Below are 25,048 nucleotides of genomic sequence, written 5' to 3'. Positions count from 1 at the left end.
TATGCATTTCTGAAGTATTTCCAGTGTAATTCCTGAGGTCAGTATTGCATAATACGTTTTTGTTGTTGCTGTAATCATGTGTACCTACTCTGACTCAACGCTTCCCAGAGTGGGCGTGTCTCTGAGCGCAGTTGGGCGTGGCCGCAGGTGTGGGCGGGGATTAAAGCCCCTTTTTCCCAGGCACATCGTTCGAGTCTTCCGGCGCATGCACTCTGTTAAACAGGTAAATCTCCTGTTTTACATCTCCGTTTTTTCTTTATTCATGCATGTAATTACGCTGTTTTATGCACATGGTGCGAACATCTGAACTTTTTAGCAGGTATGTAAAGCGTTTCATCTCTTTTGCGTATGAACGGATTTTATTGTAGATAAGTGTTCGAGTTGTAAACGTTAAAAACCTGAGAAGGTTCGTAAGGGATCCGGTCTGATGTGGTTTAGATTCGTTGCTATAAAGTAAGTACAGAGACTGTAACAAACCATAACTAGACAGCATTTTGGGCAGTTTTTGATGTCTCGCTGTGTTTTGAGGCGCGTTTGTGTTTATTTCGGGATCTTGAGATGGGTTTTACCGGCATCCGCGCGCGGATCGATCATTACTCCATTATGATCCGGATGGTTTTTTTGGGCACAGGTGTGAGGTCGATGACCTCCGAGGCAGCTCAGCAATGCTGTCCGATCAGATCGATTCACTGTCAAACATTGACACGCAGTGACTCAAACATCCTGTGACTTTCACAAGACAGCACTGACATAAAGTAACAAAATATGTTCGAAAAACGTTCTAAAACGTTACGTTCTCTGAACGTTCTAAACATCTAGTTTTTCTTGTTTATGCGATTCCATTTCGTCATTCTGCAAACTTTTGAATGTGTGTTTAACATCAAACAGTAACAATTAAAATACGTTGAAAAAATGTTACGTGAACGACATAAATAAGATTTTTGTGCTAACGTTTGAGAACATTATTAAAGACGAGAACGTTGAATGAATGTTACTTTAACAATAACTTTGAAAGCACATTTGCAACGTTATGGGAACGTTCCCTGTATTGCTATGGCTTTTGGACATGCACCATGGTAATAATGTGGTATTCCTTGAAATACCATGGAATATGCATATGGTAATCATTCAGTACTGTGGTATATGTGGTGTATGTGACCCTGGACCACAAAACCAGTCATAAGAATCAATTTCTTTGAAATTGAGATTTATACATCATCTGAAAGCTGAATAAATAAGCTTTCTATTGATGTATGGTTTGTTAGGATAGGACCGAGATACAATTATTTGTAATCTGAGGGTGCAAAAAGTCTAAATATTGAGAAAATCGCTTTAAAAGTTGTCCAAATGAAGTTCTTAGCAATGCATATTACTAATCAAAAATTAGGTTTTAATATATTTATGGTAGGAAATATATAAAATATCTTCATGGAACATGATCTTTACTTAATGTCCTAATGATTTTTGGCATAAAAGATAAATGTATAATTTTGACTCATACAATGTATTGTTGGCTATTGCTACAAATATACCTGTGCTGCTTATGACTGCTTTTGTGCTCCAGGGTCTCACATTTAAAAATGCTGTGGTTTTACAGTATTACCGCCACTAATACCACTATTCAGTAGTCAAATACTTGATGTGCCTGGTTGCCTTCCTTTCTGTTTTATAACATAAGTAAGCCTCAAATATATAAATATATAGGAATCTGTGATTTCATTTTCTCAGTCCAGTGAGGCATTCAGCATTTGACATGAGAACGGCACAAACCGGTCAGACAGCTGTAGGGTCAGCGACGTGAATGGGCGAGGTGAAACATGTCCGTATGTGATGCAGGTTTCAGGGTGTGTCAGACACACACATTCACACTGGAACGCCTGTACTGGTGTGGGGCGTGCACTAAATAAACACACGCATTCACACGGAATTGCCCAAACGTTTGCGCCATGAAGCTCATAAACACACTTATAGGTGCATGTACATGCATGTGTTTATGCCTTTATTCACACATGCTAAGACTGCAAGATCCACGTCTAGAGCTGGAAGAGAAGAGTTTGCATACATGCAACCATATGCAGTTTCAAAATAACTAGATTTCACTGTTTTATGATACAGGGACGCAATGAAAATATGCATGAAAAACATATCAGAAAGTCATTCACTGATAATCTTGCTTTTGTTGTTTTATTCACTGTTGCATTTTATAAACGAACCTCAAGAAGGTTCATTTATAGCAGCAAGAAAATGAATTTACCTGTGATTTAGCTATTTATTTACTTTATTATTATTGTAAGTGTTGTTGTCCTGTATAATTACTTATTTTTCTCAATCAGAGGCAAAGGATTTATCATCTTTAGTGGTTTAACTATATGCCTTGTTTGTTTAATTTTTAAAGCATTCAATAAAAAAATTAAATTAACTGGCAACACATCTAATTTTTGCTATTGAGATTATGTACCGACAACTTAAATGCTTATTGCATACTGTTTTACAGTTAATATAAATATATAATATTTAATGTTAATTTATTTTTAAATAAGTGAAATGATACTCTAAAGCAGTGGTTCTCAATTCCAGTCCTGGGGGCCCCCTGCTCTGCACATTTTGCATGTCTCCCTTACTTACTTAGGAACTGAACTAACGAGCTGATGATCTCAATCAGGTGTGTTAAGGAAGGGAGACATGCAAAATGTGCAGAGCAGGGGGCCCCCAGGACTGGAATTGAGAACCACTGCTCTAAAGAAGAAACTAAAACTGCCAGCAGGTGGAGGCAAATGTCTTTGTCATTCATTCATTCATTCATTCGATTCGTTCAAACGGCTGATGAAGTTAATAGCTCTCTCTCTCTCTCTCTCTCTCTCTCTCTCTCTCTCTCTCTCTCATTCGCCCTTTGAATCATTGGTTCACACGATTCATTCAAAATGAGGATTCATTCAGAAACTAAATGTCACTATGTTGTTAAAATCACATTTAAACTCGTGATATTCGTGACAAAAACATCACTTGTGATATAATTATGAAACAAAAACTTATACAGGGGTGTTTTTGCCCCCATATCTTGAATTTTAGGGCATAACTGCATTTATGGAGTTGTTGCCCTGCATTGTAGTTGTCAGTAGTCAATTGTATTAAATGTAAGATGATGTAGAGGTCTTGGGGCGGGGCCAGTGTGCGTTAACTGCGTTAAAATATTTTTTCATAACTAATTAATTAAGTTAATGCATTATATTAATTATATTTCACACTTAATATTACTTTAAGTATTCAATATTGTATTTAATCTTAATTTTAAGTGTTTTTATGTTAGTTGTAGTGTATGAGCGATGGCAGCATCTCATCTTCTGGACGAACGAGAAGATGAAAGACCCAACGGCGGCTACCATGTGATGGTGACGATAGAGGATAGGCCACGCCCCCAGGACACGCCCACCGGACGGACATGCCCTTCTATGGTCACATCCAGTGGAGATCAGGTAGACGACAAGTCAGACGACAGCAAGCAGACGCGTTTGGCGCGGAATTTCCGTAAAGCCTTGCGGAAAAACCAGGACTACGTTCGCATCACGGTCCCAAAGTCCAGCGGCTCTCGACTGCCGTCGGAATGGTGGAAGACGGGAATCGCCTTCATCTGGGCCGGATTTAACCTCGTGCTTACTACCGTCATGATCACCGTCGTCCACGAGAGAGTCCCGGATAAATCCATCAGCCCGCCGTTACCAGACAAGTTCTTCGATTATGTGCCGCGCGTGGAGTGGGCGTTTTCTGTCACTGAGATAAACGGGATGATCCTCGTGGGTCTGTGGTTCATTCAGTGGCTCTTCCTCAAGCACAGGTAAGAAAAAAAAAAAAATTGAATTCCGAATATTCGTCAAATTTAAAATAAAAATCCACATTAGAATGCAAAAACGTTGCATTCGAAATTTTAGGTGTGCATCGAGAAGCATTATCAGTGGCACACGAGATGTGATGACGATGTAGGTGTCGTTGCATTTTAATGCTCTTTTTCTTTTAGCCTATCCAGTTGAAGCCACTAGATGCGGCGCTGCTCATTCAAAATATTGCGGAAAAAGAGAACATCAATGCGGAGATGATGTTGTTTACGGCCTCAGGAGAGAAGCCAAACGCTTTTCCCCCCTAACAGAAATTATGCCTTTTAAATTTTAATATAATTTGAATATTGATGATATTTAAGTACAAAATTCGAATTTAGTTTTTCAGCCATTTTGACAGCCCTAGTACAGTGAGAGGGGCTGTGCAATTAATAAATAAAACTTAAATCATGATATGGCTTAGTGCTATTATTAAATCACAAAGGCTGTGATTTAAATAAATGTGCTGCATGTTTCCGAGTGAAGTGCGTCACTGTGTTCATTTACACACGAGCAGCTCATGATCCAGTGCTTTTAGTATCTCAGTTCACAGTAAATGCTGCTTTATACGAACTCCATCTGCTTCTGAGTTTGAGTCACTTATAACACGCATTTAGAAACATAACATGGGAACAAAGTTATTCTTTGGGATAAACCGCTTGTTACGTCAAATACACGCTGAAACTAAAACCAAAACTGAAAGACCTTCAAGACAAACCTTCAAAATAAAAGTCCGGTTTAACTTGAAATTATGACTAAAATGCAATTCTCAAAGTAATAATAATAATATTATTATATTTAAGGAATATCATACAACCAAGTTATTTTTTATTATTATTAATTTATACAGTTCTGTTGTGCAGCATCATATCTGATGAAATAACAATGTAATGTTTTGTTGTAAATTGATTTTCATTTGATTTAAATTGTTAAAGTTTTATTAATTCATTTCACTAGACACCATTTTTTTTATGATAAATTTGTACTGAATCATAAAACACAGAATCCATAATAAATCAAATGGAAAACACAGAATTTAGGGAATAAATAAAATAAAATGCATTTCATGGGGCCCTAAATTAAAATGTAGCTCCTCTGTGGAATTTAATTGTGAACAAAGTTATGTTTACCTTCATTCTCAAGGTCTAACAAACATGTGGAAAATTATTATTATTATTTTTTTTCTGGAATATTTTCCTGGATTGATTAAAAAAATAATAAATGCTTGTGAAAAATCATTAATGTTTATTAATGGCAAGATAATTTAAAATGTGTATATATATATATATATATATGAGTATATCAAACAAGTAGCCCTTGAGACTATTTTATCCCTTCAGGGAGCCCTCACTCACAAAAGGTTGGGGACCCCTGATCTAAAGCAATTACAAGAAGTTTCAAAACAAGAAAACAAACCATTTTTGAACATATAAAATGAAGTCAGAGATCGTATATTTAAAGGTAGATTATTCCAATCTGCTGGAGCCTTATACCTAAATGCCTTTTCCCCCAAACACTTTCTTAACTAAAGGAATAAGAATTTTTTTGTTTTGTAGAATGTCTTCATTGAGATGAAGAAGAATATAATATCAAATACTGATGCAAATAATTAGGATAATTAAAATGTATACATTTGAAAATAATATGCACCAAACATCTTCACAAACTTGTGATGGGAAGCACTTATAAACCGGATGTTGTCAACAAAAGAGAGGCTTTAAGGGCTCCCTGCGGTTTAAAATATAAAAACTTGATGGTTTAATGTACGGAAGTAAAGATAAATAAAGACCATTAGAGTCATAAATATTAGTATTATAATTTTACAGTTGTACTGTAAATAAAAACAATTTTAAATGCTCCTTTTTTATTTTACGGTGAAATAATACAACAGTAATATTCTTATTTTGTTTGATATTTTTTATTATTCATTTATATTTGTAATGTTTTTGAAAGAAGTCTCTTTTGCTCACCAAAGCTACATTTATTTGATTTAAAAAAAAAAAAACAGTAAAACTGTGATATTGTGAAATATTATTGCAATTTAAAATAACTGTTTTTTTTTGTGTATGTAGTAAAATATAATTTACTCTTTTGATGCAATCTGAATTTTCAGCATCATTACCACAAAAATATTGTGCAGCACAACTGTTTTCAACATTGATAATCAGAAATGTTGTTTGAGCAGCAAATCAGCATATTAGAATGATTTCTGAAGATCATGTGACTCTGAAGACTGGAGTAATGATGCTGCGCATCACAGAAATAAATTACATTTTTACAATTACATTAAATTACATTTAATATATTAACATAGAAAGCACTTATTTTAAATTGCAATAATATTTAAAAATATTACTGTATTTTTGTATGTAAATACAAATAAATAAATGCAGCCTTGGTGAGCAGAAGAGACTTATACAATATTAATTATTATAAACTTCTGACCAGTAGTGTGTGTTTTTGTGTATATGTCACAAACATGTTGGTCAAATAGTGCAGCACCAACAAACACACTGTAATTTAAAGTTGCATATTAAATCCCAATTTGTTTTCCCCCAGTCGTGCAGCCCTATGTCTTGATACAACTTAAATAAAAACAAACCAGGCAGCAATATTGAAGCTCTTTGGGGGAAATAGACAGTTTACTGTAGATTAGGTTAGGTTCTACTTTCAGTAAGTTACTCCCCAACACTGCTCTCCAATAAACTTACAAAAGCATTTGACATGTTCTATACAGCTGCAAATATACTCACTCCATCTCATGATTCCTCCTCCTCCCGTTGTGTTGACAGGGCCATCGTGGGCCGGAGGTTTTTCTTCCTGCAGGGAATGTTGTATTTGTACCGTATGGTGACCATGTACATCACAACTCTTCCTGTTCCCAGCATGCACATGGAGTGCGCCCCGAAGGTCAGTGCTGCTCGATAAATCACAAACGCATATAAAAGAGTGAACGATTATCAGCACTGTAGTGTCTGCTTGGTCTTTAAGAAAGGACGTGCAAATAAAAGTCATGCAATACTGTTATAATGCATCTTTATAGAAGTTTAGTGCATTCAAAATAAATGCAGATCAGTGTTTATTACTTCACTGTATTGCACGTAAACAGGAAAGATGCCCATTGCATGTCTCTTGCATAACAACATTATGACAATTTCACCAATGCTGGCTGATATTTAGCCATTTTGAGATGATCATTACTACATGGTTAATGTACAATTTCTTTTTCAAAATATTTTCAAATAAATTATGTAAAATAACTCCTATTCATTCTATTCTACAGTTAATTTGTATTACATAAGATGTACAGTAAATCAGCCAACTTTCTGTCTAGTATCGGTATTAGCTGTTGAAAAACCAGTATTAGTCAGCTGAGTCTAAAAAGCACATAATGAATCAAAGATCAAGATATAAGGCCTTCATACACAATAATTGCTAATATAGGGTGTTAAAGGCTCATAATACCTTTGAGATTTTAACACGGGTGTTTGATGCATATCATAGAAGGGTTAATCTTGAGCTTTTTGAGTTATTTTCATCTTTAGTTTAAAATCCTCACCAGTATGTGACATTTTCTCACATTATATGACATAGATGATTCACTAGTGTAACTGGTTTTTAATGCACTTTGATATAACTGAAATTTGCTTATTTGAATACACCGAAATAAGTCCTAAAAGTTGTTAAAAATTATTTTCGATGCAGAGTACAAGTGCAAATGGCTCTGCATTTATTTGTGCATTAAATTATAGCTGTCACAAACGAAAGCTTATTTCTGCCACTGAATAAAAAATTGTGCCGTTTTGTCTCACAATTCAGACTTTTTTTCCATGAACTACAAGTTGCGAGTTTACATCTTGCAATTCTGACTTTTTTTTTATTTTTTTTTATCATATTTTTTTTTTTGTCATACATCTTGCATTTAGTAACTTGTAATTGCAAGATATAAACTCACATTTCAGACTCATTTCAGATGTAAACTCGCAATCAAACACTTTTCTCAGAATTGAGAGTTTATAAATTATAAACTCCCAGTTGCAGGTTTAGATGTCGCAATTCTGACTTTTTTTTTACATATCGTGATTCGCAAATAGTAACTTGCAATTGCAAGATATAAACTCGCAGTTCTCAAAAAAGGTCTGAATTGTGCAACGCTATCTCACAACCAATTTGTACGTATTTTACGAGGTGGCTAATTTGTACGACCTCACTCGAAAGATTTTGTGCGCTTTGTTTAAACCCCAGTGATGGGTTGGTTTAGGGGCGGGGCTAGGTGCAGGTCATTTGTACAAATTTATACGAATTGTGCAACTCGTAAAATACATATGATTTCGCAAAAATCGTATGAATTTGTACGAATGAGGTCGTACGAATTCGGGCTGGAATTGCGAGTTTTAAACTTGCAATTGTGAAAAATAAGTCAGAATTGTTAATTTAAAAAAATGTATTCCATATGTATTAGCCATGATGTATTTGTTATTTTTCTTGCATGCAATGGTGAATTGCAGCATGCATTCATGGGAAGCTTTGGTGCTTTAATCTCATTATCTCTTATGTTTGGTCTACTTTTCTCTGTAGCTCTACGGTGATTCTCGCGGCAAGATCAAGCGTGTTTTGCAGCTGGTGTCTGGAGGAGGTTTGTCCATCACTGGCTCTCATCTCATATGTGGAGACTTCCTATACAGCGGTCACACAGTCATGTTGACCCTCACCTTCCTCTTCATCCAGGAATGTGAGTAAGAGGAAACCATCATCATCACCATTTCCATTGGGTCTCAGTCCACTTCGCATTCACACTGTTGTTTGTTTTAACTCGGTTTAGGACGGGATATGTTTTGAAATGAGATGTTTTGTGTTGTAGATTCGCCCCGCTCGTGGATATGGCGTTGCTATCACGCGATGTGCTGGTTGCTAAGCACAGTGGGTGTGATCTGCATCCTGATAGCGCATGAGCATTACAGCATAGACGTAGTGGTGGCGTATTTCATCACCTCACACCTCTTCAACTGGTACCACACCATGGCCAACAACCAGGTAAAAGCCTATAAAAACTGCTTTGTTCAACTTCTTCCATTCCATATTCTTGCATGGAAACTCATGTGGAACATACAAACTTGCTGAGATGCAGCTGCACGATGAGATGATTAATAATAACAATTCACCTTGTGTGGTAAAAATCTGGGAACAATCTTTTTGGTTTGGGTCAAATCGAGCCTAATTGGATTCAATACAGTCTAAAAAGACACTATGTAAAACAAACAACAAAAAAACTAAATTGGGTAAAATCTATGGAAGCTACGTTTATATCCATGTTTCCACCATGGAATAAAAAAACTAAAAAAAAGGTAATTGCAACTGCGATCTCAATTATGATTCCTTTTTTCCTCGCAATTCTGAGAAAAAGAGATATTCAGAGAATTGCGAGATATTCATTCAGAATTGTGAGAGCTGAACTTGCAATTGCAAGAAAAAAAGTTATAATTTCAAGATAAAAAGTCAGAATTGCGGGATATTAACTCAGAATTGTGAGATACAAATGCGCAATTCTGAGAAGAAAAGTCGGAATTGTTAGATTTGAACGTGCAATTGCAAGAAAAAAGTCTGAATTTTTATTTAAAAGTCACTTAATTCCGTGGCAGATCAAAAAAGAATTGAGATCTCAAAATTTTAAGAAAAAAATGTCTGAGTTTATATAAAGTAATTCAGTTTTTTCTCAGAACTGCAGAAATTGAGGAAAAAGTCCGAATTCTAAGATTTAAAAAGTCGTAATTATCTTTTTTATTTTTTTATTCTGTGGCGGACAAAACATGTCGAAATAGTAAAAAAAAAATTAAGGGTCAAAACAATTTAGGTTTTTAATCAGAAGAAGTGTGGAAAAACACTTATTCTGTGTGCTTTCCTGAAGCTCAAATAGTAAGAGCAAGGCGCTCGCAACGGGTTTGGTTCCCAGTTAAACTTTGCACCAAAAACTGCACGCCATCACCACAGTGTAAATTATAAATTATCGGCATATCAGATATCAGCAAAAATCCAGTATCATGCATCCCTACCTAGAACTAACAGATCAATACCAGTTCACTTAAAAACACATACACAACCCAAACTGTCAGACAAAATAACCAACAATGTAGGCATAATATCAATATACAGGCAAAGATAATGTAAGCACACAGACAAGTAATAATAGTATGAAGGTAAATTTGGTGCAAAACAACTGAGCGTCTGTGACAGCGGAATTTGTAGTTGTAGAGAAGAGTCACGTGTGTATCAGTAAATTTGAAGTCACAGACAAAAGTTGCAAACTTGTAGATTTTTTTCTCTCTCCCACAAACACAACACAACAGATACACCTTCTCGAATCCTTCATTGCAGATACACAAATCCTATTCTACGAATCACAAATCAAGAAACTCGTACGCTCACATGTTTTGCTGCTATTGCTGCAGTGAATATGGTGCAAAACACACTCACACACCGGCATCAAAAATGTGAAGTCGCGGACGAATTTTGTACATCCGCAAATCAGTATTTGAATCCTTGCAATGAGATTTGCACACTTGTAGAATGTTTTCTTACATATATATATTTTTTCTTGGATGCTTTTTCGAGCACAAACACAAGTACGTAAAGATAACGGCTTGAATCTGCTGCTACGAGTCTCAGATGCTGTTTTTCACTTGTTTCCCGCACTCTCCCTTTCGCACCAAATATCTGTGTGACAAATGGAGCAAAAGTGATTTGTGCATCTGTAGAGACAGCGGCGGTCACTCTGCAGAGATCAGAGAAGTTCGGCCAATCAGAAGAGCTAGTTTGGGCGCCTTACAGCGGGGAGGAAAAAGAAAAAAAAACTTTTGCGAGCTTTGAGCATCTTCCGGAGTGGAGAGCGGAAACTAATAAAGGTATGTTTTTTTTCTTACTTTTCTGAAATCACTCACTGTTATACTGTACAGTATATTTGTTTATAGTTGAAATATTAAATGAGTTTAGCTTCAACCCTGATAAAACTCACCTACCTGTAGCCTTCTAGTAGTCCTAATCAGTGTTGGGCAGTAACTAGTAACTTTTAGTTACTGTAATAATATTACTTTTTGCAGTAACTAGTAGTGTAACTAATTACTAATAAGTTAAGACAGTAATAATATTACAGGTGCCATCCATAAAACAGCTTAGTTACTTTTATGACTCAACACCGCTGATTTAAAATCCAACAATCAAATAATTCCTAGATTTATTTTCATAATTTTCATGACTCACACATGCATGTGATGTCCCCAGTGCAGCAGGCAAGCTTGGAATATGGAAAAGCTTACATTTAGCAGATAGAAATATTGCATTATATTGATTTTGTCAGGAAAAAAGATGATTTGAACACTGCTGTGTAAGTTGTGGCTGTACTTTACTCTGGCATTACATCCCTCTGATCAGCATGTGCTACATTATATTACTATTATTTAAAATCTTTTTGAAAAATTAAACCGTTTCTTACAAACTTATGTGATTTGATAAAATACATAATGAAATGTATAGAAATTACAATTAGCTTCAAGCTGCACATGACAATTAATGAGATTAATACAATACTTCTACTTGAATGTCCCTATCAATCACTACTGAGTGTTTGTAATAACTTCTGACTGCGATCCAATGTGGATTTTGGTCAAATGATGAGGCAGAAATATGTTATTAATAACATTCTAGAAGAATCTTATGTGGAAGATACACAGATACAACTTCTGTGGGGTGTGAAGAAAAAGTAATGCAACTAGTAACTAATTACCGTTGCAAAGTAAAGTAACAATCAGTGTTGGGCTTGTTACTCAAAGAATGCAATATATTACTTATTCCTTTAAAAAGTAACATTGTTACTTATTACTTTCTGGCAACAGTAATTAGTTACACTCGTTACATTACTTTTTCTTCACACCCCACAGAAGTTGTAACTGTGTATCTTCCACATACAGTTATTTTAGAATGTTACTAATAACATATTTTATAGTTTGTCCATCCCTGCTTCAACTCACAAAGATGCTTCATAAAAGATAAACCCGTTAATTAAATAGATTACTATGAGAGTGTCATATACAAGACGATTAAATATATTGGTTAATATATATATTTTTAAATTATGAACAAATGTACAGTATAACAGTGAGTGATTTCAGAAAAAGAAAGAAAATGTATCTTTATTGGTATTTGCTGCTGTCCGCTCCGGAAGATGCTCGCAGCTTTTATTATTATTTTATTATTACCCCCTGCTCTTTCAGGTGCCAACGGATATGCACCTAAACTACACTGTAAAGAGATTGCTGTAAATTTTACAGTAGCTGGATGTATTATTACTGTATTCTCATTTAAAGTTCCTGTATTGTCAATATTGGTACTGTTTAGTTCATTTAAAATGTTTACTTGTATAAAATAATCTAATTGCAGTACAACACTGTATACCATATTATTTTACAACCCCAACCCCATAAAGATCACTAACTCATTAGCATTTGTCTTTATAATATTATTTTTAATTGTTGAACATGTTCTTTTTAAAAATACAAATTACAAATCTTCTTCTCCAGCATGTGCTAGCTGAAAAAGGGCATGACCACAGTCCCCTGGGGACTTTGTGTCTGCAGCATGGCAAAACAGATTTCACAGAAATAAAAATGTGTTTGTATTGTGTTAAATTTCAGTAATTTTGGCAAAGTTGACAAGCTCTCTGATAAGAAACACCATGAGGGGATTCAGGCTGATGCTTTGTCTTTGCACCCTCTTCCCAGAACTCCATCTGATCTGTGACTCTGAATGGTATGCCACCAGGGTTGATACTCGGAATGAACCTGCAAGCACAAGAAAAAAAAATATTTCAAACAAGTGTTTACAGAATTTTCCCTAACTGCCAGATTTTGTGCTGTATGCATTTTGAGATGAATAAAAACACTATATACCTACAGGGAAGGTGCATAATTAGTTGATAATCCATCACAAATCATTAAATTTATAATCCATTCCTTATAATGCATTCCTGTAGATCAAATAGTAGATCAAAGTCAAGTCAAGTGACCATTACTTTATATAGTGCTTTTTACAATGCAGATTGTGTCAAAGCAGCTTTACAGTATTAAACAGGGAAATAGTGTGTCGAGATAGTGTGTCATTCTCCTCTGGCCAGATGAACCAGCAGGTTGTTCCATGCTGCAGCAGAGTCAGATTGTGCAGAGGACTCATCTGGTTCCCGTGGTCCTGTCCCATGGCCGTCTAGGGGACAGGGTCTTCACTGGGGATCAGTCTCTGGGGCTCATCTAGGTGTCCTGATCTCTGACGTTCAGGGCTGTAGAGGTCATCTCTAGTTGCTGATCCACCATCTGATCTGGATACGGACTGGATCGGGTGGCTACGGTGATCTCGGAATAAGAAAGAAACAGACTAATATTAACGTAGATACCATGGGAAGTGTAAACCGGTTCCGGTTGATCTAATTAATGCAGCCTAACAATCCTTTAACGGATTTGAATAATAGAAGCGTATTAGTGTGTTATGTGTAAGCCAGGCTAAAGAGATGGGTCTTTAATCTAGATTTAAACTGACAGAGTGTGTCTGCCTCCCGAACAGTGTTAGGTAGACTGTTCCAGAGTTTGGGCGCTAAATAGGAAAAGGATCTGCCGCCCGCAGTCGATTTTGATATTATAGGTATTATCAAACAGCCAGAGTTTTGAGAACGCAGTGGACGTGGAGGACTATAATGCGATAAGAGCTCGCTCAAGTACTGAGGAGCTAAACCATTCAGGGCTTTTTAAGTAATTAACAAGATTTTAAAGTCTATCCGATGTTTAACAGGGAGCCAGTGCAGTGTTGACAGAACCGGGCTAATATGGTCATATTTCCTGGTTCTAGTAAGGACTCTAGCTGCTGCATTTTGGACCAACTGTAGTTTGTTTATTAAATGTGCAGAGCAACCACCCAATACAGCATTACAATAATCTAGCCTCGAGGTCATGAACGTATGAATTAACGTTTCTGCATTTGACATTGTGAGCTTAGTGTTATATTGCTGAAATAATGGGGTTGATTATCAAGGGAATGGATAACGATTAAAAAAAAAAAAAAAAAACTAACTAGTTTACTCCGGCTAACCTACCAGTTGATGTCATTCCTGTCACAATAGCAATCACAAAAAAAGCCTCCAACTGGAATGTACTGCAGATGACATGATCCAGACCACAAACTAGGAAATAATAATAATAATAATAAAAAAGCAGTAACTGAAAATACTGTTTGGGTAACTTAACTCAATAAAAATGTGTACATAATGCAGCACAGTTTGATTTGCATTAAAGCATCTTGCAAAAGCATGAATGTAAATTATAATGTAAAATCAAATGTATTTTGGGTTACCTAATTTGAATCAAACTGACAGCTGGCCATATTGTGATTCTGCCCTTCATAGTCAGCTTCCCTGTTTTTGCTTGGAGCAACCTTTCTGTAACAGAGTCACAATCCTGTTAGTGTTATTTTAGTTTATGGCAAGAAAAAAAGAAAGAAAGAAAAAAAAAAACTACCATACAATAACAGAACTTACAGGTTATAATAAAATAAACATTCATAATATTTCTTAGCCAAACTTCCCATATATTGCTAGTCCGTTCCTATACAACCCGTTCTGTGGGTTAGTGAGCAGCAGCCAGTGTCTAATTCAGCTAATACAGTAGTTGATGGCAGCTCACTCACCTGTTGTTACCACCTCCATGATTCAATCACAGGAAAAGACTCCAATACACCTCCGTTGCAAGTGACATTACCAATAAACTAAAACCTGAAAATAAAATACAAAAGATGTATAACAGCGGTGTGTCTTAACTCATGTTTCTTTACTATTTTCACGTTAGCTCGCTGTTATGTAACGTCTGACATAACCTGCGATAAAAAGGCAGTGTAGAATTATGCTTCCCTGATTAAAAATTTACTTCGAATAACTGACTTTAACTCAACTTACCAGCTGATGTACTCACTGTCGCGATGGCTCCAAAATACACCCTCGACGTTGCAGACGATAAGATCCACAAACTTGATCATAAAAAACCGAAGAACTATAAAGAATAACAAAAACCGGATACAGTATAGCTCTTCTGATTGGCCGAACTTCTCTGATCTCTGCAGAGTGACCGCCGCTGTCTCTACAGATGCACAAATCACTTTTGCTCCATTTGTCACACAGATATTTGGTGCGAAAGGGAGAGTGCGGGAAACAAGTGAAAAACAGCATCTGAGACTCGTAGCAGCAGATTCAAGCCGTTATCTTTACGTACTTGTGTTTGTGCTCGAAAAAGCATCCAAGAAAAAATATATATATGTAAGAAAACATTCTACAAGTGTGCAAATCTCATTGCAAGGATTCAAATACTGATTTGCGGATGTACAAAATTCGTCCGCGACTTCACATTTTTGATGCAGGTGTGTGAGTGTGTTTTGCACCATCTTCACTGCAGCAATAGCAGCAAAACATGTGAGCGTACGAGTTTCTTGATTTGTGATTCGTAGAATAGGATTTGTGTATCTGCAATGAAGGATTCGAGAAGGTGTATCTGTTGTGTTGTGTTTGTGGGAGAGAGAAAAAAATCTACAAGTTTGCAACTTTTGTCTGTGACTTCAAATTTACTGATACACACGTGACTCTTCTCTACAACTACAAATTCCGCTGTCACAGACGCTCAGTTGTTTTGCACCAAATTTACCTTCATATTAATAGCCTTAATCATTCAATCAGTACTCAACCAAACAACCTCATGTATATAGCTTAATATGCTAAGGTTGCAAAAAATTGTGGATTGTAATTGGCTGCTCTCCTGATTTTGCAGGCTTTGAGAGGATCTCCTCACAACTATCTAAACCGGACGTGGTGGAACCACGCGTTTAACTTCCTGGAGAAGAACGTTAAGACGACGGTTCCTTGCACGTTGTCGTGGCCACTGTCGCTTCCATCCGCGTGCTTCAAGAACCCATGCAAGAGCTACTCGATAGTGCAAAGCGCACGAGACGAATGACGCCACAAAACATCACTGAGATCCTGTTTACTTGAAGTGCAGCTTTTACATGCTTTTGATGGAAGAAAATGCTTTTATGCGGTTCGTCAAGAGTTTATCCGTAAACACATGTGCTGCCCAGGGTTTGTTCCTTATAGTATTGTTTTCACACTGTGCTTGGACATAATTAAAATGTTTATTCCAATAATGTTTCTCAGTGAAGGATTGTCAAATGTGTATTGTTTATAATTGTATAGTTTTTACTTTTATTTATTTGTGCATTACCTTGTAAAGAAAATGTGATTTGTTTTACAAATATCACAAAAAATAAATATTTTCTTCAATTTTAGAAAAGAGTCTTATTTTACATATGTGATTTTGTTTACATTGATGCTTGTGCATGATTTGACATCTAAACTGATATAAAATCGACAAAAATTACTGAATAAATAGCTTTTTTTGTCATTAATTTAACTGACAATGGTACAGATGGGTTTCCAAAGTAATGATAGAGGTGTATAGAAAATGTGATTTTTAAAATAGTCATAAACACTGAAACGGTTTCATAAAAACATAAATACTATACTGTTTTTATCTATTAATGTTCATCATCGTTTTCCCAGTGTAAACAATTAAGCTTTTTTTCATTTGAGCTTCTTATTTAGGACTCTGAAGCGTCTCCATCAATAGCTGACCAGTTTCAAGGTTTAAACAGCCTTTAGTAGCATATACTAAACTCTTTTTGAGGTTACTAATTACTAGGCGCAATTACTCGACACAGATATTCATCCGCATTTCTTGAGGTGATTCACTGTGTGACCGGTTCAACCAGTCGTTTCACGAGCAGAAAATCGCGTAATTTCGAAACGGAACGACAACTTCTTGTTCAGAAAGTGAGTCAGATGATCAGACGTTGACTCAATAACCACTGAAGAATTCATTCAGGGATTCGTTAAACTGATTCAAACCAGGACGTGAGTGAAAATGAATCGGAGAAGCTGCTCAAATGAGTCATTTGTTCGTGAATCGGACACTGGCGTTGAGTTTGTTTTGTTTTCGCGCGCTTGCAGCTCGAGACAACTGGAAAACTCCACAGAAGTCTTTTTATTATTACCACAGATCAATTCAAACTGTAAAATGACATTCATAAATCGGGTAAATATGATGTTTTTAATGTTGTGGCGCTGGAGAGTCCGCATCGCAGCAAACGCTGACATAACCGCGAACTATTAAGTAGACAAAAACAATATATCGATCACCACTAACGCGACTGAAATCCAGTCTGTACGTGTAATATGATTAAAGTAATTTGTGTTTTTGAAGTATTTCATTTATGAAAGAATTAAGAGATTCGGTTAAAACTTACTTAGCGTTAGCGAACATTCCGTTGCTATGGCAACTGTGGAATTTTTTTTCCTGTGTTGATGACGTCACAAAGAACACTATATATAATTTGCAGTTGAGTGGCAAGGTTTAGGCCAGTTTGAGGGACGTTTTTACAACTTTAGACCTATAGGAACACGTGTACACACACCAATTGAGTCTCTAGATACCATTATAGACGCAAACAGACAGTCAGTTTGATAACTACTTTGTTAAGGACAGATCTGTCAGTATGATAACACCAGACACAATGTCTATAGAGGCGAGAGAGGTGCGTCTGGAGGTTTACCTCAACGGCGCCTTCTACTCCGACGACAGTTACTTTGCATTAGATGATAAAGATGTGCAGCTGGAGTTTGAGATCACCGATGCCATCTACGACCTTCTCGGCTGCAGCGCATCTCAAGACGTAGATGTGAAGCTGAAGGTTGTAACGGACGATCGGGTCTCCATCACTTACTGCAGTCCAGGAGAGATGCGCCTGCAGCTGGAGGTTGACGAGAATGAGGAGATCTCAGTCTGTGAAGTCAAAGATTTGCAACTGAAGATGAACAGGAACGACAGCATCTCAGAGCTGAAGAGCCCTACGCTGGTGTCTAAAGACCTGAGCGACCCAGCAGGAGCTTCAGGAGAAGAAGCCAATGATCAGGGTGGCCTGGATGCTGAGGAGAACCGCCCAGCAGGTGAAGACATGCATGTGTCTTATTCATGTTTATTTGTGTGTTTAGAGATGTTTCCGACAGTGTATTATGTCAAACTTAACTTGACAAAGACTTATTACTGTTTTCCTCTGATACTCTAAATTTCCAAGAGTAACACCTCCTTGAGCTTTCAAGCTTCAACCACCAAATTTGGCAGGGACCTTCAGGCTGTTCTGAATTTTGTTGCTATATCTTTTCTAACTGATCCAACTTACAGAATTACATTAGCCGACTTCTAAATGAGACAAAACACTGATAAATTCCATTTAGGGGTGAAAACTTTTGCATATAATGACTCGTTTAGAGTTTATCCTACCTATCTATCTGCTAAAACCTGCTGGAAACATGCCAGAAACAAGTAGCAGAGGACTCAAAGTGGTTTTAAAGGTCTGATTGGGTTTGATGTGGTTTCTTAGCAGTCAAATGAAGTTTAATGGGTAAGAATCGTTCTGATTTTCTCTGAATTCTCTGAGTATTCAAGCTTTTATAAGTTTTTTTGAAACTTTCAGATAAGGCTTTGGTCAAGCTTGTCATCAAACTTTACTTAGCTAGTTTTTTTTTTTTTTTTTTCCAGAAAGCACTGCTGGGTGGATGTTCGAGAAAATTAGTGCAATATTCCAGACAAACGCACTGAATGCTGTTGGGGAACCTGAAGTGGATCTGATTGATCCAAAGGAATCCCAGTGTGTCCCAGATCCAAGTGCTCCCGAGTCAGAACTTGAAATGGATCCGGTCAATACAGAGCAATTGTGTATCACTGAACCTAAAGTGGATCTGGTTGATCCAGAGGAATTGTGTGCACAAGCTCCAAGCGTTCCTGAGCCAGAAGCTGAAGTCACATCAGAGCTTTCAAGGTTGGAAAACTGCATCCTTCTAAACATGTTCCAGCTGGAGGATTCTTTGATGGAATGTACACTGCCCAAGACTCCTGTCACTGAGGTCTGGCCCAGGGTCTTCATTGGAAATGAGTAAGTCTACTAATATAAATTGTGTGTTGAATTAATGTATTGCAGGAGTATCAAACACAATGCTATTTCTCTTCCAAGCGCTTTCATTTCATTGCAAATCCCCTTTAGTGAAAGACTAACCCTGGCTGTTGTGTTCTTCTGCAGAGAGATGGCAAGGGACCGAGATAAACTGAAGGAGATGGGAATTACACACATCCTAAATGCTGCAGAACCAAAGAAGAACCTGAAGTTCTTGTTGGGAATGGCAAACGAGAAAGACCTTCTTGGAACGGTCAATACAGGGTCCAGATATTACAGAGGCTTGCACATCACTTACTGTGGCTTGCCTTCATCTTACAGACGCTGTTTTGACATCAGCAAGTACTTCATGCCAGCTGCCAAATTCATTCACAAGGCCTTGAGGAGCCCAACGAGTAAGAGCTGACACACACACACACACACACACACACACACACATTCCATTTCTCATCTTTTATCAAGTGTCCTACAGTCTATGAATGAGTTTTTTGTCCTTCTTTCTGTTTGTCTTTCCTTAGGTAAGGTGTTGATTCACTGCACACAGGGCCTCAGCCACTCGGCGACTCTGTTTCTGGCGTATCTGATGATCTGCCATGACATGATGGTGGAAGAGGCCTTTGATGACGTCATAAAGGTGAGATGCATCAGGCCCTATTTTGGCCATCTGAGGCAGCTGGCGTTCCTCAATGCCGACCTTGTGCAGCAGCGAAACCTAAAGCTGCAGGGCCAAAAAACAGGCAGAAAGATGAAAAATGGCAGATAAAAACAAAATAGTGGACAGATTTTAAAACAAAACATAGAGCACAGATAAAAAATAGATCACAGATTAAAAAAAGTGCCATGATAAAAACCACAGCACAGATTTTAAAAAATGTTGTTTAAAAACAGGTGCACAGATAAAAGCAAACAGCACAGATAAAATATATGAGCAAAATAAGAATAATTATTCAATAATTACAAATACTTTACGTTTATTAAATATATATTTTGTAAAGCGTTGTTGTAAGTGTGTCTGATTTCTGACATCATTCCTAAGAGCAAATACCAAGCTTGTGTTGAAAATAAAAAGTGTTTTGAGGCCGGGCTTGTATTATACAGGGTTCCCACGGGTCCTTGAAATCCTTGAAAGTTTGTGAATCTGATTAAAAAGTTTCAAGGCCCTGGAAAGTTTTACAAAATAAACAAACATGGATACAGGTCCTTGAAAATTCCATATTATTCCCTCCGGTCCGCTAATGTGTTATTTCGCCAACACTTTGTGCATACTAGCTTGCTTGATTTCCGTTGCACATTTATGTGTTACGTTAAGTGTTTCCCACGTGAGGTACTTTGTTTTTGTTCGTTGCCATGACGTTCACACGCACACAAAACTACTAAGATGGTACCTCAACGTTTCACAGACACACCGTGAAACATTGCAAAAATAGGCTGAAACGTGATGACTGGAAAATGCAAGTTTCAAGATATTTGGCTCACCAAAGAAGATTACAAAGAATGGCTTGCCAGAGATCCAAAGGATGTAATGTTGAATTGCTTTGCTTGTTAAGATAATGTAAAGCCATGAGGCAAGAAAAACTTAAAAGCATATTCATATATCTTAAAACTTCTGGTTACATGAGCCTAAGCTCTTTTCAATAAAATCCATGCAAAAGTTAATATCAGATCATTTTAGAATACAGTATAGTATGTACCAAATATTATTAAATTTTATGCAAAACAGAAATACGACAAATATCAGATTTCTGTCAGATTTCTGCCCAAAAATAATTGCAAAAAAAAGAAATTTGCTTTTTTGCATAGTTGTGTTTGACACATGAAAACTGTAACAATGTATCTTACAAGGTGACGCGATGTAACCCTTGCTCTCACTTGAAATGTGTCCCCACATTAAGTCCTTGAATTTGAGGGTATTGGACCTGGAAAGTCCTTGAAAGGTCCTTGAATTTGAAGTTAACCAAGGTGTGGGAACCCTGATTATATTAGATGTTTCCTAAATGTTTTTTTCTCAGTACATATAATTAAAATACAACATTACCACAAACATTACAACAAACCATTACCTATGCATTTCTCCACTGTAAATATGCTGTAAATATATTTAAAATGCATATACATGTTTTTTTGTGACATCCGTGACTTTTACTTTATTACTTATGGCATGATTTAAATTTCATAAATTGATCATTTATTTGACCACTTTTTAATAAAACAGTATACAATAATGAATAATATTAAAAATATATTTATATAAACAAGTTATATAATACACTCTAAAATCATAATAATATTACCACCAATACATCCTACTTCCGTTTGTCAACTACCGCATTTTAGGACACCATAAAAAAGCTATTTTGTAAATAATTGCTGTACAGTTATACCAAAAATCTGGAATAAAAATGCAAACTAAAATAATCTGGGTTTAATAAAAATGTCCAGCATAAAGTATGAAGACACGTGGATTGTAGATGTGTAACCAGCACTTTAATAGGAGAAAAACATGTTTTCAAAAGAATCAATCAGCAAATGTGAAGCAGTCTGTTCCTTCATTTTACTGGTTAAATTTGGTAACGGCCGGCCAGCCTGTGTTGGAGCGGATCCAGTCGAAGTAATGCGCCACTTTAGTGTAGACGCCAGGATGATTGGGTTCGCTGCATTTATTTCCCCAGCTCACTATTCCCCACACATACGACAAACCAGATCCGTCTGTGCACACCAGCGGCCCTCCGGAGTCACCCTGACACGAGTCCACCTTCCCCTCCAGGTCACCTGACACGGAGAACGACCAATGACAGCGTTATTCAACAGTGACAGGAGAAACAAAGCTATTCGAAACGCTTCAAACATAACATGCTGGTCAAAATTGTGTGAAAGCAAAACCCAGTCCAAACATGCATGAAAACACCTTTACAAACCAATTGCAAAAGATTTATTGAAAGTATATACGGTAGTATAATAGAAAAAGTTTAATATATTCAATTCAATTAACAAATGGAATACCATTAAGTAGAAGTAGTAGAAGTAAGTATATTAGTTATTTTTAGTAGTGGGGAAAGTTATTTCCCCAATACAATATTGTGTTACTTCGTAAAGAGGAATACTGAATGTGTTTTTGTGCAGGTGAGATGAGTAAATACATGTTGATATTTAGTCTAGAGCTACAGTAAGATCATGTTCACACACAACGCTCTGCACTTACTCCTGATTTCTCTCAACATGGCAACACCAGAGCTGTCAGTCAATACATGAGAAACACAGTAACTGGAATTGCTTATTTGAAAAATGTACTCAGCTATTTTCTTGTAAATTAAAAAATAATGCGTTACTTTACTAGTTACTTGAAAAAAGTAATCTGATTGCATAACTCGCATTACTTGTAATGTGTTATCCCCAACACTGGTTATTTTACATTGTAGTGCTTGTTTTGTTTGCTTTATGGAGAGTTTGCTTAATCAAGCCACTAAAAAAAGTTTCTTTTTATCATATAAATGTGTCATGAAAAATGTATACAGATTCTTAAAACTTATCCGAGATCAGGTAAAAAACAAACAAACACAGGCACTGATTACAATAGTTATGCACAAAGTCTCGTTTACTGAAATCACGTTACTTTAGCATTTGATATGCGATCCGAACTTCAATAGAATTTTTTGCACCACTTTTATGGTGTCTTTCTGCCTTTTTGGATCCATATTCTTTGTAATTGCTTGGAAAAAAGTGAGAGCTACAGTAAAGAAAAGAAAAAGTAAAGGAAGTACCGCATTTTCCAGAAAATAAATCGCACCGTGTCAAAATTTAATTGTTGAGAGAAAAAAAAGTTGCATGTGTATGAGTCGCATTATATGATTGTGTTCCAAAAAATTTAAATTACTGTTAAATAAAACTAATAATTTACAAACAAACATTTTATTTTTCCCTTTACATTTAACTGTATTCAGAACAGAACAGGAATGAAAAAGTTCAAACAAACATAAACTATTTTTTATAAACAACAATTAAAAACACCAAGCCTAAACGTATTTATTTGAAACGGTGTGTTGTCTTATTGAAAAACTGCTAAAACCAGGTTTTAGCTGGTCTTCCAGCCTGGTCATAGCTGGTTTACCAGGCTGGTTTTAGAAGGGGTTTGACCACTTCTTTAACTGGGAAACTAGCCAATCTGCATGGCTGGATTTACCCTTTTTTTTTTTTTTTTTGCATGAACAAATCCAAATCTGAATATAATTGCATTATATAAACCACATTGACTAAGTCGCACCACATTTTAGCTGATAAAAACGGCGACTTCTATTCCAGGAAATATACGTCATACAGGTTTGGAAGAACATGAGGGTTAATTTTTGACAGAACTATTTCTTAAAAATGAAAACAACAAGAGTATTGACAGACAGAATGTGTTTCTTGCAGTGAGAGGCGCCTTTTTTAAATTGTTGTCTATTAGCAGTGAGTGTTTTGCGCGCTGTTTATGCGCCCCGGCCACCTGAAGTTGAAAAATAAGCAACTATGAGCAGAAAAGCGCCCAACGTCATTTGCGTTTTTTTCCATTGTCCAATCGAATGAATGGAGAGGCGGTCTTCGTACTCAGGAATTACAGATTCTATCCTACATCTTGGAATATATGACCCAAATAAGAATTTTCACCATATATTGCCATCTGAACAAGTAACAAGTCTGCCATGTTTGTTCTGACCAACTGAGGAAAAAAGCATTACAATAAATCGCGCTACCAATGGTAATTAAATCTAAAGATCGGTTAGCTCATATCACATCTAACCGTGCAAATTATTATTATTGTTATACTTTATTCCCAAATTATTAATGTTAACAACATCAGCATTGCGTGACTATGAGTATAGTGTGTATTAGCGTGTAGATTTCATTTCTGTACAGTCTAATATCTAATTGTCATACCATTCAAATTTCATAAAGAAATTCTTTTAACCCAAAAAGCAACCCATGTCCACTGTCCCCACTCCTTTTTGCTATTGTGATTGAGCCCCTTTCAACAGCTTTAAAAACAACCAATTTGTAGAAAGGAATTAAAAGGCCGATGACCTTTTGCTTTACATCAGTGACCCCATATCTAGTTGCCCTTTAATTACATCAATGTTGGATCCGTTTGGTACCTTTTCAGGATATAAATAACATTTTCAAAAAAGTGAATGCTTCCCCATTAATAATTTGGCCTTGCAAATCCAACAAGAGTCATTACCCTTTTGTTTTTCTCCGAATGGTTTTAAATATCTTGGAATAAATATGACACACTCATTTTCTTCTTTGTTTGAAGCCAATTATAAAGTTCAGTTAAAAGAAATGAGAGCTGAGTTGGAGAGGTGGTGTAGTCTTCCCTTACTTTAGCTGGAAGAATACATTCAGTGAAAATGACAATCCTTCCTAAGTTCCTCTATTTGTTTCAGTCCCTACCGTTTTGTTTTTGCCTAAATCTTTTTTTAATTTGATTAATCAACCTATATCCTCTTTCATTTGGGATAATAAGATCTCCAGGGTAAATACACATATTCTTCAGAGGACTCGTGATGTAGGCGGTTTAGGCCTCCCAAGTTTTACTCACTATTACTGGGCATCAGATATTCAGAAGATATTATTTTGGCTTCATAATCCAGAAACAAATTGGTGTTTAATTGAAGCACAAACGTGTTCTTCCTCTCTCCCTGCTTTAGTGTATTCCTCCTTACCTTTGAAAGTTTCTCGAGTCACATCTGACCCTGTGGTACTTTCTACTCTTAAAATCTTCAATCAGTTTCGGTGTCATTACAAATTTACATCAGCTTCAGTTACAGCAAAAATAGAAAGAAGGAAGTTGTAATGTTTACTGTTTTATTGTGTTACTTTTATTCCTTCAATAAATAAAAAAATAAAAAAGCAACCTATGCTCCCTTCGAACTGGTTGTCTTTAAAATACAAATCTTGTGTAATCCCAGGCTATCTGTAATCAGAAGCACATTTAAAACTGGAATATAATTTAATTTCAGTCACATGTGTTTCATGAACACATAATCCTTTTTGGATCACAATCCGCCATCAAAATGATACATTTAATTATTCCAGCTGCTACAAACAGGATGTTTAGATCCATG

At 36.3% G+C, this 25,048-nt stretch overlaps 3 protein-coding genes across 5 annotated transcripts in view; 2 read left to right on the top strand and 1 right to left on the bottom strand.

The window, feature by feature from the left end:
- The first annotated feature begins 80 nt into the window (after positions 1 to 80).
- On the top strand, positions 81 to 16,083 carry sgms2b (sphingomyelin synthase 2b). 2 transcript variants are annotated; one of them, XM_058762598.1, is made up of 6 exons: positions 81 to 223; positions 3,308 to 3,832; positions 6,662 to 6,779; positions 8,448 to 8,601; positions 8,731 to 8,903; positions 15,716 to 16,083. In XM_058762598.1, exons 2-6 carry the CDS (start codon positions 3,324 to 3,326, stop codon positions 15,899 to 15,901), a joined length of 1,140 nt encoding a protein of 379 aa, XP_058618581.1. In that variant the 5' UTR covers positions 81 to 223; positions 3,308 to 3,323; the 3' UTR covers positions 15,902 to 16,083. The 2 variants fall into 2 exon arrangements, with proteins under 2 accessions (XP_058618581.1, XP_058618580.1); XM_058762597.1 differs by having other exon boundaries at positions 183 to 319.
- Positions 16,084 to 16,306: 223 nt separating this feature from the next.
- LOC131531659 (uncharacterized) overlaps positions 16,307 to 25,048 on the top strand; it is a 19,538-nt gene continuing 10,796 nt past the window's right edge. Inside the window, exons 1-4 of one of the 2 annotated variants that reach the window (XM_058762591.1) lie at positions 16,307 to 17,946; positions 18,539 to 18,932; positions 19,077 to 19,345; positions 19,469 to 19,584. In XM_058762591.1, coding sequence (XP_058618574.1) covers positions 17,496 to 17,946; positions 18,539 to 18,932; positions 19,077 to 19,345; positions 19,469 to 19,584 — 1,230 coding nt within the window. In that variant the 5' untranslated portion in view covers positions 16,307 to 17,495. Of the gene's footprint in view, positions 17,947 to 18,538; positions 18,933 to 19,076; positions 19,346 to 19,468; positions 21,169 to 25,048 lie in introns of those variants that run through there. The other variant, XM_058762590.1, reaches the window with a different exon arrangement.
- The window catches only part of LOC131531679 (complement factor I-like), a 17,042-nt gene continuing 13,362 nt past the window's right edge, over positions 21,369 to 25,048 (bottom strand). The window contains exon 11 of the mRNA XM_058762629.1: positions 21,369 to 21,719. Coding sequence (XP_058618612.1) covers positions 21,502 to 21,719 — 218 coding nt within the window. The 3' untranslated portion in view covers positions 21,369 to 21,501. The remainder of the gene's footprint in view (positions 21,720 to 25,048) is intronic.

Source organism: Onychostoma macrolepis, chromosome 23 (assembly GCF_012432095.1).
Source record: "Onychostoma macrolepis isolate SWU-2019 chromosome 23, ASM1243209v1, whole genome shotgun sequence".
Classification (NCBI taxonomy): Eukaryota; Metazoa; Chordata; class Actinopteri; order Cypriniformes; family Cyprinidae; genus Onychostoma; species Onychostoma macrolepis.
This window is presented reverse-complemented; position numbering and strand designations above follow the sequence as displayed.

Excerpts from the sequence above, each read along its gene's own strand:
- sgms2b (XM_058762598.1), top strand. The coding sequence starts at position 3,324 with ATGGCAGCATCTCATCTTCTGGACGAACGAGAAGATGAAAGACCCAAC. Across the intron at positions 6,780-8,447 it reads ACATGGAGTGCGCCCCGAAG|CTCTACGGTGATTCTCGCGG; the intron begins GTCAGTGCTGCT and ends TTTTCTCTGTAG. Across the intron at positions 8,602-8,730 it reads CTTCCTCTTCATCCAGGAAT|ATTCGCCCCGCTCGTGGATA; the intron begins GTGAGTAAGAGG and ends TTTGTGTTGTAG.